This window comes from Cinclus cinclus, chromosome 3, assembly GCF_963662255.1.
Source record: "Cinclus cinclus chromosome 3, bCinCin1.1, whole genome shotgun sequence".
NCBI lineage: Eukaryota > Metazoa > Chordata > Aves > Passeriformes > Cinclidae > Cinclus > Cinclus cinclus.
In genome coordinates this window covers 101966365-101979023 of record NC_085048.1, presented here as the reverse complement: position 1 = coordinate 101979023, position 12659 = coordinate 101966365, and the positions used below count along the sequence as shown (strand labels likewise).

The following is a 12659-nucleotide window of genomic DNA, read 5'->3' as shown; positions in this document are numbered from 1 at the left end:
AGAGCCGCAGGAGGGCTGGGGGTGATGGCAGCGCTGTCCCAGGGGGAGAGAGAGATGGAGAGAGAGAGAGCTCTCCGCTCACGGTGTCGGTCCCGGTGATCAGCAGAGTGCTGGATGGTGGTAGTTCACAGCGAGAAGGCAGCCGGGCAGGGTCCGACAGCAGTGAGGCGGCTCCCAGCGCTGGGATGGCAGGGATGGGACAGAGGTGGCGATCGTCCTTCTCGTCCGAACTCTGGGGTAGAAATGGGCCGAGCCAGAGCCTTCCATTTCCTCTTCTGGCTGTTTGAATCTTGCGGGGTTTCCCTCTACTCTCCCCTCCCCCTTGTCACCAGGGCCCAGTCAACAGGTATCTTAGCATGACAATGGGGAAAATTCCACAGAGGGAAAAGCGAAAGAACCACCCCCCAACACTGATGTACTTGATATTGGAGACAACTGGCAGCCTCCTTTACTGAATGTGCTGCCAGATGCTTTGTTAGCTGCTGTGAGGTGGAGGAGTGACCTTCCTCTCAGTGTAAAGGACCAATTTTTAACTGTGTTCTCTTTTGAAGAGGTGTTTATTAAGATGGACAGTCTTTGATTGTGCTAATTAAATTTTCATTTTGAAACATACCATGCCATTTTTGGGTGAAATGCCTCCTTTTGCCTGTTGAACTTTGATTTTCTTGGGGCTAGTAAAAGCCTGGAGCCAGGGAGACGCTGAGAGATGAGTCAGTGCACATGATACTTCCCCAAGGACTCTTCTTCTCAATTTTCAGTGCATGGGATATACTAGACTAGGTGATGGTTAGTGAAGATGGCTGAAGTAAAAAGGTGTCTTCTGTTCTGAGTATGTTGATAGATTTCTTTTCCAAGTATTCTCCCTTCATTGGTAGAACCCATGTAAGCCTTTACAAGATCTTAGCATGAAGGAGCAGCTGAGAGAGTATGTGCATTTTGCCAGTTTTGAGGATGTTTCTTACAGTCATTCCCTCAGATGAATCAATCAACTGCTAATGCTTTTTCCTTTCCCTCCAGGTCTCTGTGTCACAGTAGATTGCTTTTTGCTTAGTCATGATTTAGCTCCATGCTACAATCCACAAACCTTCCACAAACTTTTCTATTTTAAACCTTTTCCAAAGTAGGACTCCCAGATCTACTTTCATCTGTATTAATCTTCAGAAGTCCTACAGTTATTCTATAGAAAATTAGAAAACATGGAATGGTGGGTTTGTATTTTTTTTTTTTTTGCCTTAAAAATCAGGAAAATGTGGCAGAGGGGGGAGATTAAATGTACCTATTCATTTAATCTCTTCCTCATAGGTCAGAATACTGTGTCAGCTGTCAAAATAATTCCTGATTTCAACCTTACTTCGCTTAGTTCAAGTTTATTTTCAGGTCATCTGAAATAATATGTCAGTTGTGGGAAAGGACTGAGGTGTTGCTAATCTCATTTCCTTTGCTAGGTCCTAAGTAAACATTGTTCAGCAAGGTTTCTCTTGCTTTTGGGAAAATGGTTAGCTGACCTATCTGCATGTCATAGCACTTTGGAACCTGACAAAGTGAGAAGTGATGATTGAGTTGAATTTTAAGACAGTCCCCAAACCTGTGAATCCTAGGCATCTCAGAGATATTTTCTTCAACAGATGTTTCTAGTCGTTGTGTTTGTAGTCAAATCCTGCATCTTGTTATATAGAGGAACAAATATAATGAACTTCTGTATATAACAAATGTATAAATTTCTTCTTGTGACATGCAGTAGTAGAGATTATTTTGTTTCTATGCCATAAGAGAGAGAATGAGTTCCACTTCCCTTGGCAGCTTCATGGTCAATTCATAAGTCTTTCAACCCTAATGTATTTATCCAACAATATTTTGTTTTAATGCAGGTTCGGCATCTTGTCAATACAGAAATGTGTGAGAATAGGCCAGCAGGATGTTCTGTCCACTCAGGTTCTTTCACTGGATACAGATCTTAATTAAAGATGTTGAGTGAGTCCTGAAGAGCCAAGTGGAGAGAATTTGGAGCAGGAAGAAACTGATAATTCATTAGAGCTAAGGCAGCACCTTCTTTTGCAGCAGGAATACGTCATGGAGCTGTTTGTGCTGGTCTGCTATTAAGTATTGTGTATTAATTGATTAATTTCCAAAAAAGCTTCCATTTGAGTGACAGTTTTATGTGTTGTCTTTAATGACATGATGAAACAGTAATAACTTAATCAGGTCTACACATATTTATGTTAGAGCTGAATTAGTATGCCAGAGAACTATTCTTGTATTTCCCCCTTCCTTTCATGTTGTGTCAGGATATTCAGAAAAGGCTGTGCTAGAAACAGTGTGGGAAGAGCTTTTACATCAGTAACACCAGTGGCATCTGTTATGGACAGTGCCCATGGTTGCAGCCAGTACCTGTGGTTGGCAGAGGAGCAGCAAGGCAGCAGGGAAGGTGGAACTCCAGCTCTCATAAAGACACGCAGGGTCTCCTGAGAGCAGATGATGGAAACAAATTCTGGAATCTATCACAGCCCTTCAGGGATCCTCTGATAATAATGAAAGTTGTAGATAAGCCTTCTCATTCTTATTCAGCTTTCCCTCTTTGTTTTGAGTTCCCTCCTTTTATATATCCTGTTTGATATTCTTTCAAAACTGGTTTTCTTGTGTTTCAAAGCCTTTTAGTGATGTCTGACAAGTACTCTGTAAGAAAATATCTAGGTAGATGCACCCTAAAGCAGTGCTTTCCTTCAAATCCAGTTGCATTTCTGTTCAGCCAGATGCTGTGTTGGATCTGCTCAAAAAGTCCACATTTCTAGTCTAAATTTATTTCTGAGTTTGGTGAAATGTTGCAGAGTAGGAGTAAAGCAGAGGCAGCTCTCACTGATGCATAGTTCTTCAGGAAAATGATGCATGCCCCGTAACTGCTTAAATTAGTAAAAAGTCTAATATTCTGTCAATTTTATCAGATTAATACCCTCAATAATATAATAAAAAGAGGTTGTAAGAAATTTTTAGAAAACTTCTAGCTTTTCAGATGCTGTTTTTGTAGTGTGAAGAACAGTTTCAACAAGGTCCATTTGAAGAAATACAAGTCCTCATGGTGACTGTAGACAGTTTAACCAGCCCGGATGAAGAAATTAGGCATTTCCTGGTTTTTCCTAATTGCTTTCAGAAATAGGTGGAATATTGCTTTTTTCTCCCCTTGCCATGGTGTTACTTCTGTTGCTGTGAGGCAGAGAGCAGGTTCTGTAATGTGCTTTACAGTGGAATCAATTGAAAATGTCTCCTAGGTTATTTTGTATCAGTCATCATGAGAAGAAAAGATAAGGAGACAGGACTGTGATATCCCCTTTCAGATTCATAGGTTTTACAGAGGAAATGGTGACTTTGAATGAGAAAAACAAAACAACCCACAATTCTGAGGCAATTCTGGGATTACAGCAGTGCCTAGATAAGAATATTCCAAAATTGGTTTTGGAGATGTACTTGACCATATGGTTTTTGTTCTTAAGAAAATACTTTTAACTGTATTAGCAAATTATGTAAAAAGCAAAGGGCTTTTCAGAATTGCTTTACTTGTTGTTCAGAACATATGCATATGTATGTTCCTGTCCCATTCCTACAGAACACAGTCATACATTTTTTTTATATGGGGGAAAATAATCCGAACCCAGACTTGTTGGATCAGTTGTAGGAGTAAAAGGCCATGTTCTAGTAATGCTATTGCTATGCAATCTGCAATGTAATTCTCTTTATACAAATGGAGCTTGATTCTGTTTGTCCTAATAACATTATTGTTGTGCTTTAGGGGCGAGTCAAGACTTTGTTTAGCATTGAAATTTTTCCATCGTACCAGCTATAACAACAATAATTTTTTTCAATTCCCTGCTAGTCTCATTGCAAGAATTTTGAAAATAAACAAAGCGAAGTAAACAAAGAGGATGACAGGGACCAAGTCAGGTCAAACCAAGCCACCAAAAAGCAGGTCTCAAGCAGCACAGATGCATGGCTTTGCTGTTTTTCTTCCTGTCCATCTCTAACAAGTTATTAAATGCTGTAGAAGAAAGCTAATAAATAATTGTCTGCAGGCATTTTGATTTGGGTAAGTTTGGTTCCACCCTATCACCTAGACAGCTGTCTGATGCACAGCCAACATGACATGTCTGCTATTCCCCAGGCTGTGTGTCTGGAGGAGTCCAGAATGTCTTTTGCTAGGTTGCTCCTCTTCTGTGAAAATCCCTGGAAAAAAAGGTCCCTTTTGAGTAAAGATCATATACAAATGAAATTATCACAGCAAATTTTCAATACTCTAAAATATTAAATGACAGAAGTAAAGCAAAAAGAATGCAGCAATGACTAACATTTTTGTTTGATGATTAGCTGTTACACTTGACCATTGTCTACTCGAACACTGAAATCACACAGTCCTCTGCCTTAATTATTCAGAACAGGATGGTTAATTGGTTAATTGAGATCAGTGTAACATGCATATCCCTGAACAGTTATAAATTTTTTTTTAGTTAAACCTGCTTATGAATGTTAAATCTGTTCACCTGAGTTGTAAAGTTTGAGACACTACTAACAATATATTGAGGGAATGTAGTCTGTTGTGCAGGTGTCCTAAAATGGCATAATTTGAAGGTTGGAAAAAACATTTAAGATCATCAAGTCCAAATGTCAACCCAGAAGCATCAACATATTCACCATTAAACCATGTCCTCAAGGACCATATCCACCTTTTTTTGAACACGTCAGGGATGGTGACATGTAGTAGCAGTAAAGCTTATTCATGATATGAAAGACAAAATTTTTAAGACATAATGAGTTTTCTTTGTGGTTACCTGCTAGAAGAACCTATGTTATAACATTTGTGAAAAGTTTTGAGAAGGCATGTTTTATTTGCTTTCATCTTTAGTTTAAAATTGAGGTAAAAATAGGAAAAAGCCCACTCCAAAACTCATTCCTCTTGTCATAAAACATGCAATACTTTCTGGTTTTCAAAACACTTCCCCTAATTTCCCTGTTCCATATACAGCAACAAAGGGAGGGAGGAGAAGAATGGACTGGAGATGAGTATGTTGCAAGCATGGGGTAGCAGCATTTGTGCTTGGTTTCTTCTGGCTTTTTTGTTCTGATTTCCATTGTTCTTACTTAGTTATCCTACTCCATTGCAACTTTCTTTGCCTCCATAACTTTTTGATACACTCAGTAGCAAGAGAACTACTTGATAATTTTAGGAGTCACTTTAAGATTAAAACGCCTGTGTCTTTGTGAGACGTGTTTTGTGAAATTGCTTATTTTTTGTCTTCCTGCATAAAATCATAGCTAGACAGGGATAATGCTGCATATTAGGCCTATTTGATTCAAAATGTAGTAGTGTTCAGTTTTAAGCAATGAAGTTGGCTCTCTCCATCTCTGCTAGTCAGTGTAGAATAATGTTCACTCACTCTGCAGCTTGGCTTCTTGGTAGCCCTGGATCACCAGAGTTGCACAAAGACTTTTGACTTCTGATTGTGAAGTCAAATGCTCTAGTCACACTTTTATGACACAGTTGGAAATGTCCTTAATAAATGTCACCTCATTTCAGATAGTGTTTAGTATCTCGGTTCTAGTGAGAATTTTGCAAATAACTTAGCGATGGTAAGGTTGGTTTGCCCTCCCTGTTTGCTCCTGTTGTTATACACTCTATTCACAGGAGTAATTCTGTTGATTTTAAGAAAACTTCCTATATAAATGGTATGTTCATCGCCATTTTGAAGAGACAGACCAAGAGTGTCTTAAAGGAATATCTTCTAATAAAAGCTGGTATAAGATTTTACCCTACAAACTGGAGTCCCAGTCTATGTGGTAATGAACTCTGTATGTCCAAGAAATGTGTATTTATTAATTGTCAGTGTCTGTGTATAAGAATATACATTTCTGTGAATATTTCGAGAGGCTACACTAATTCTGGATGCTATTTATTCATTAATGGAATACCCACTGATTGTAATACTGAGAGTCAAATAGCTGCACAAAGAAGGGGTTAGGGATATTTTAAGGTGTATACAGTTTTGTCAAGTCACTGTGGATTAAGGAATAAATGCATTCAGGTGTTTTTTTTTACTTTGCAATCAGTGCTCCTTATTATATACATTCCTGTCATGAACTTTCATGCAATGAAAGAAAAAGGAAGTAAACTTATAAAAGTCTTTGGATTTAAGACAACTAAGAAATGTCCATTTTAATCTTAAAACCTTGTATACTGCATGGGTTTTAGTGTTGAACACTGTGTGGGTTTACTTCTGTTCCTTCTTTTTATTTTGTCTGCTCTAGATAACAGTCTTGGATGAGACATGGACAGTATTTCGGCGATACAGTCGTTTCAGAGAAATGCATAAAACTTTAAAACTGAAGTACCCAGAGGTAAGTTTTTGTAAAACTTCCTTTACTGAAAAGGGTAGAGACTTTGAGAAAAGTGATTTGAAATATGTTTACTCAAAAGGGGAGGTGATTTCAGACAGCCAGCACAATTCCTGCCTGACCAATCTAGTGACCTTCTAAGATGGAGTGGCTATATGGGTGCACATGGGAAGAGCTATGGGTGTCATCTCTTTTCATATGTAAGGCCTTTGTCATGGTGTCTTGGTTTAAAGAGTTTAAGGGTTTAAAGAGATGGGTGCTCTGAAATGAATAACCTTCCTCTTCATTCCAACCAATCCCTTCCCACCAATAAGGAATGAGATATGAGTAGATATAAGTGAAAAACATAACACATTACTAACAGAATGCCAACAGGTAAGAAGAAAAGGTCCATAATTTCTATATACCAAACTTCGAAGAGCTCGCAACCCCAGTGGAACAAGGAGAGACCCAAAATACCAGAAACAGCCTTTCCTGAGATGGCACAAGGCAGGGACAGCCTCAGGCTTGTGGGACAAAGGGACAAGATGTCGTCACATTCCCTCTTGGGAAGGCAGGAGTTTTACAGAGCAGTTATAGCAGTGGATGAGGACTTGCTGGCTCATATGGGATCTGCCTGCTGCTTCCTCCTGCTGTTCGCAGGCTCTGCTGCTGTTGCTGTGCTCTGCACTTGCAGCTGTGGCATGAGGAGAAAAGGACCAGTCTGTTGGTGCCAGCATGGAGTGGCCCTTTTTGCTACCAGCAGAATTTGCAAATTCACTTTGAAACAGTTTCTAATTGTCAAATGCAGTTTTTGTGGATGGTTATGGTTGTGGTGCCAAAGCTGCCAGAAAGAAAAAGGCTCTACTCCTGTAGTCTTCTCTCCAGGAGCAGGCAGCCAATCAATTTGGACTGGCTTGCTGGAGCAGCGCTGCCCTTGGCAACTGGCAGACACCTGCAGGACTCACCCCAAGGCGACTCAAACCTGCTAAACTGCACTCACTCCAAGATGGGGAAAGAAAACAGAAATTAAAAGAGATCTCAAAAAGGGAGGAAAAAGCTTTGCCTGAGCAAAGACCAAACAGCCCCCAAAATGAATACCACATGGCAATGGACCAGAAGTTGTCTGGAAGGGCTGATTTTGAAAATACCCACAATACTCCCTCACACACAGAAGGTCTATGTCAGCAGAGTCTTAAGGAGGCTAACAATTCTTGGACACAGATAGATACAGAATACGGTAACATTATGGATCATCCCAGGACACATGATTCCCCACAACATCCTTTTCTCTGAATTGTAAGGAGATGGATTTGATGGGTGAATTGTTTTGGTGGGTGAGGAATTGCTTGAATGGTCACATTCAGCAGGTGGTGGTCAGTGGCTTAAGGTCCACATGGACGTCACTGAAAAGTGGTATCTCTCAGGATTCCCTGTTGCGACCAGTGCTGTTAAATATATCTATCAGCTGACACAGAAGGAACAAGCATACTTTTAGCAAGTTTGCAGATGATGCCAAGCTGAGTGCAGCTCACAAGCATGAAGGGTGGGATGCCATCCAGAGGGACCTAGACAAACTTGAGGAATAGGCCTGTGGGAATCTTATGAGGTTCAACAAATCAAGTGCACCTGGGTGTGGGCAGTTCCCAGTATGAGTACAGGATGTGGAATGAGGGGATTCAGAGCAGCTTTGCCAAGAAGGATTTGGGTGTGCTATGGATGAGAGGCTGGGCCTTACCCAGCAATGTGTACTCACAGCCCTGAAAGCCGGTCGTGTCCTGGACTACATCAAAAGACTGGCCTGCAGGTCTAGTGAGGTGATTCTCCACCTCTGCTGTAGTGAGACCCAACCATCCAACTCTGGAATCCTCAGCACGGGAGGGGGCCATGGACCTCTTGGAGTGATCAGATGGCTGGAGCACCTCTCCTTTGGAGGGAAGCTGAGAGAGTTGGGGTTGTTCAGCCTGGAAAAGAGAAGGCTCTAGGTAGACCTTATAGCACCCTCACAGTTCTTGAAGGGGGATTATTAGAAAGATGGGGTCAGGTTTTGCAGCAGGGCTGTTACAGTAGGACAAGGAGTAATGGTTTTAAACTGCAGAAAGCAGATTCAGAATAGAATGTAAGAAAAAAATTTTACAATGGCACAATTTTTACATAGAGGCTGCTTCATCACCAGGTATATTCAAGGACCGATTAGCTGGAACTCTAAGCAACCTGATCTAGTTGAAGGTGTCCCTGCTTATGACAGGGGTTGGACTCAATTCTCTTTAGAAGGTCTCTTCCAGCCTAAATGATTTTAGGATTTTATGACTTCTCTCAGATGTACGTGTCCTGTAAGACTGACAAGCCCTTCAGCACTTCAGAGATCCAAGGGTGCTTGATAAAGGATGGATGTTGCAATGAAACTGTGACTCTGTGTGTTGCTTCTGGCCATGAATTCCCTTTATTGCTGATTGGTGTCGTTCCCTGGAGGTTGCTGTTTTGTTCATTGCAAGATACTTGCAGTCAGATCCTGTCACCCTGACAACTTTTCATTTGAAAAAAGAGCATTGCTTCACAGATACTCTTTCCTACCCTTTTGGCTTTCAGGTTTCTGCAAAATGAAAAATTGATCTGACCACTTTGGAGATTCTGGGCATTCAGGATGAGGAGCTGTGCCTGATAGAGTTCATTGGAATGAGCGTTTATGGAATTACAGTTTTTAGCTTTCACATCTAACTTTTAATTATTAACATTTTCCTTCCTTCCTACATGTTCCCTTGGATATCAGAAGAAATAAATCGTTCAGGCAATGAAAGTGACCCTGGTTTGAGAGTTAGCACAAGTAAAGAAGCTTGGGCCATAGATTCATGGGCAGTAGATTAAAAAATATAAATATGTTAAGGAGATACATGCAATAGTGTGCACATGCTTTCTTGGTCTTCGTTAACATATGCTTTAAGCTAAAAATGCAATGAGCGTGGAACAGACCTTGAAACTGTTCCCATTTCAAAACAGTATGAAAACCTGAAATGGAAACTACTGTGCTCCAAATAGCTAAGAAAATGTTTTAAAACAAAAAAAGGAGAGAGAACAAATAAAATTAAGTCATCTTCTTTTAAATGACAGATTTTTAAGGTAAAATTGAGTTTTTAATGGGAAATTGAAAAATGTTTTCTCTACACAAATGCTTTAAATATATTACTTGTGAGCATCAGTATCATATTTTTATTTGAATACATTGCCATTTCCTCTTGGAAGTTAGAGTTAGTCTTGTCAACAGGAATATTCTAATTGCATCTAACTCTAGAAAAAAGAGCCTGGCAGTCATCCAGTTAACATGGAAAAGGGCCGCCTGAATACTTGTGCAGACTGATTTTCCCCATTTAGGAAAATCTGCTTGAGTAGTCTTCTTCAGCGTTGGTTATTGGTTCTGACAGTACATTGAGGAACAACTGAATTCTCTAACAGTTGCATCAGAGGGAGATCAGCTTCGTTCTTGTAGGTAGTAACTTGATTCAGGAAGCATTTGATGTTCTTAAAGCCACTATTAAAATGTCCCATGTGCTGCAGCATATTAATTTTGTCTTTTTGAATCAAGCATTTGTGACTGACACTATAAATTCAGGCTTTTTTTGGTGTTACAGGAGGGAGTTTTTTGTTTTTATTCTTACTTATTTGTTTGTTTTGAAGAACCGTAATGACATGGATAGCATTATTAGGTCAAAATAAAGTCCAGCACCCAAGAGTGTACAACAGGATAAGATCCCAGCCTAGAGCACAGGCACGTAGTTTTCTTCATCTTAGAGTCTTCCCAGCTGTAGCTGTTTTTGTTGTCATTACCAGTTCATAGTTAATATTTTTTCTGTAGATTTTTATCCATATTTTAAATTCTCAGCACTGCTCATATTATAAGTATCTTATAGAGGCAATTTCCTTTTGCAGTTTATTGTCTTTTATCATCTTTTCTCTGTTTGTGGTTTTGCTTGCAAGATCAATCCATTTGCTGGTTTAATGTGTCCATTTGTTCCTTATTGACACTTCCATGTTGCCATATGTTTGTGTCTTAGGTAAACTTACTGAGATCGACATCTAGTGCATTAAAGGAATTATTGGTTAGTTATGCCAAAGCATAAGTGTTTAATTTCTGTGTAGGAAACACATTATCTTTTTATTAAACTATCTGTTCCTTTGTGAAGAAGTTCTGTAAGCCACTGCAAATACCAAGTCTTACAAGTTGCCAATAGCATCTTTTTCTAGCCTTGACTGAGCTTTTACTTCACTAAATTGTCAGAGAGGTTCAAATATGCTCCTGTTTGCTAAATACCGAGCATGCTAAAGATTAGGAGAAGCAAGATAAGCATTTGATTGTGTCAGCTAGTGCTTTTAGATAGCTACTGGCAGGTAAGTACCTGTTCTAGAAACCCTTGCAGCACTGATGACATCTTCTCTGTTTTACACAGCACAGGCTGTTGTGTCCATTCCTGCTTTGAGACTTGGAGCATCACAAGGGAATGGCAGGTTTGTGGGCAGAAGAGACCTATAATATGCAGTGGGTTTCTTCTACTCATCAGCATTTCTACAAATTACTATGTCTTTGTTTATCAGATGGGAAGAGCATGTTGTGATGAATGAAACACAAAATACTGTGTGCTGCAGTAAAAATTTGGCATTTATTTTCTTTGAAGGAATTTTATTAACAGTGTTGCATATGTGAAAGATTGATGGCTTTCCCTATTTTTACCTCTATTTAACATAGCTTTAATTTATGGTAATTTTGGATTAGTTTTGCAATGTGAGTAGCAATTCAATTTGTTTGGTAAACTGTAACTCATCTGTCTGCTTCTGCTCATGTGTCATTGAACTAATTTAGGATTCACCATGGTGCTAAAATGCATTTTAATACCAAACTTGGCATAGTTGTGTCTTTACTCACTATGTATTATTCCAAAGAAACTTGATCCTTAGAAGGATCTTATCAGAATCGATCAGAGTTGAGTTTTATTTTGCACAGTTCACCTTCCCCCTCTAAATTAATATTTATAATGAACAGCGAAAATACTGTGGGCATGTTTAATATATGAGTGTCTTGCTTTTAGAAGTGAACTGTACAGCTCATTAGTTGCTGAGCTCTGAGTTACTGTATCAGTATTTTAATAATTTGCTGATCTTGCATTTCGTGTTTCTGCCACTGAATTCCCAAAGGGATGTCTTGGCAAACTGATTTATTAGGAAGGTTTTAAAAAAACCCCATCTCTCTCAAAAGCAGAAACTTACCTAATATCTTCCAGTCTTACAAGATGTCATATATAGTCTATATCTGCATGTTTCTTCTAATGTAATTAAGCGGCTGCTAACAACTTCTTATCTTACTGTGTCACGTGGAAATTTTGAAAGACTGAAGAAACTGAAGCAGGGTGAGACTGAGCCAGTGGCAGTTAACTACCAAGCATTTAACGGTGTCTGTTTATTTGGGGGGACCTACATGACTGTCATTTGCCCAGCTCCAGCTTTCTTACACAGCTAGATTGTTAATGACCATTTTTTACTTTTGGATTTTTAATTGAGACCATACTTGGCTTTCAGTTGCAGTAGTCTCTCTAACGAATGCACTTTTTGTTTTAGTCAGAGAAGGGAGCAAATTAATTTTTCATTCTCAGTCAAAAAGTGAGGACTTCCACAGTTGGATTCTCCTGTTTTTCCCTCTGTCTTCATCTTTTCTTACCAGTTACTGGTTTTGGAATAGTACCAGAGTGTTGGTTTCTGCAGAAAACTTTCCTTCCTGATCCACATCTTGCTGCAAGGGAAATCTCACTCTCATAACACTTTCTTGTCTCTACCCTCTTTCAAAGGGGAGCAGAGAAACTATTCCTATTTTTCTATCTCCTAACCAAATCTGAGGCTTTTGAAGTCCCTCCTTCATGTGGGAGTCCTTAAGTCCCACTTACATCCAGGTTTTGTGGGGCTTTCACTGTAGGCTCTGCTTATGGGTTCCCTGTCAGTCATCTTGGACGCTATTTCTGTGTGCATAAAAATTTTTACATGTTGTTAAGGAAAGAACCTTCCATAGAGGCATTTTTATTGCTAATAGTGATTCTTGACTTAAAATTATCAGAAAATCCCTGGAGAGCTGCCAAGGAGAAGCTACAAGGCATGCTTGCATTTATAGATTCATTCATGGACATTAGGACGTACGTGCATCCTGTTCAGCAGGAATGCCACAGCTATTGACTTCCAGCTTATTTAACAGAATGTAATAATTTCTGTAGTATCTGTATTTGGAGGTTTGTATATAAGTGTACATTTGTGTCTTTTGGGGTGTAAGG

The 12659-nt window shown here is 39.5% G+C and overlaps 1 protein-coding gene across 1 annotated transcript in view; it reads left to right on the top strand.

The window, feature by feature from the left end:
- The window catches only part of KIF16B (kinesin family member 16B), a 134180-nt gene that overhangs the window by 81700 nt on the left and 39821 nt on the right, over positions 1–12659 (top strand). The window contains exon 26 of the mRNA XM_062489051.1: positions 6289–6378. Within this exon, the coding sequence (XP_062345035.1) occupies positions 6289–6378 (90 nt within the window). The remainder of the gene's footprint in view (positions 1–6288; positions 6379–12659) is intronic.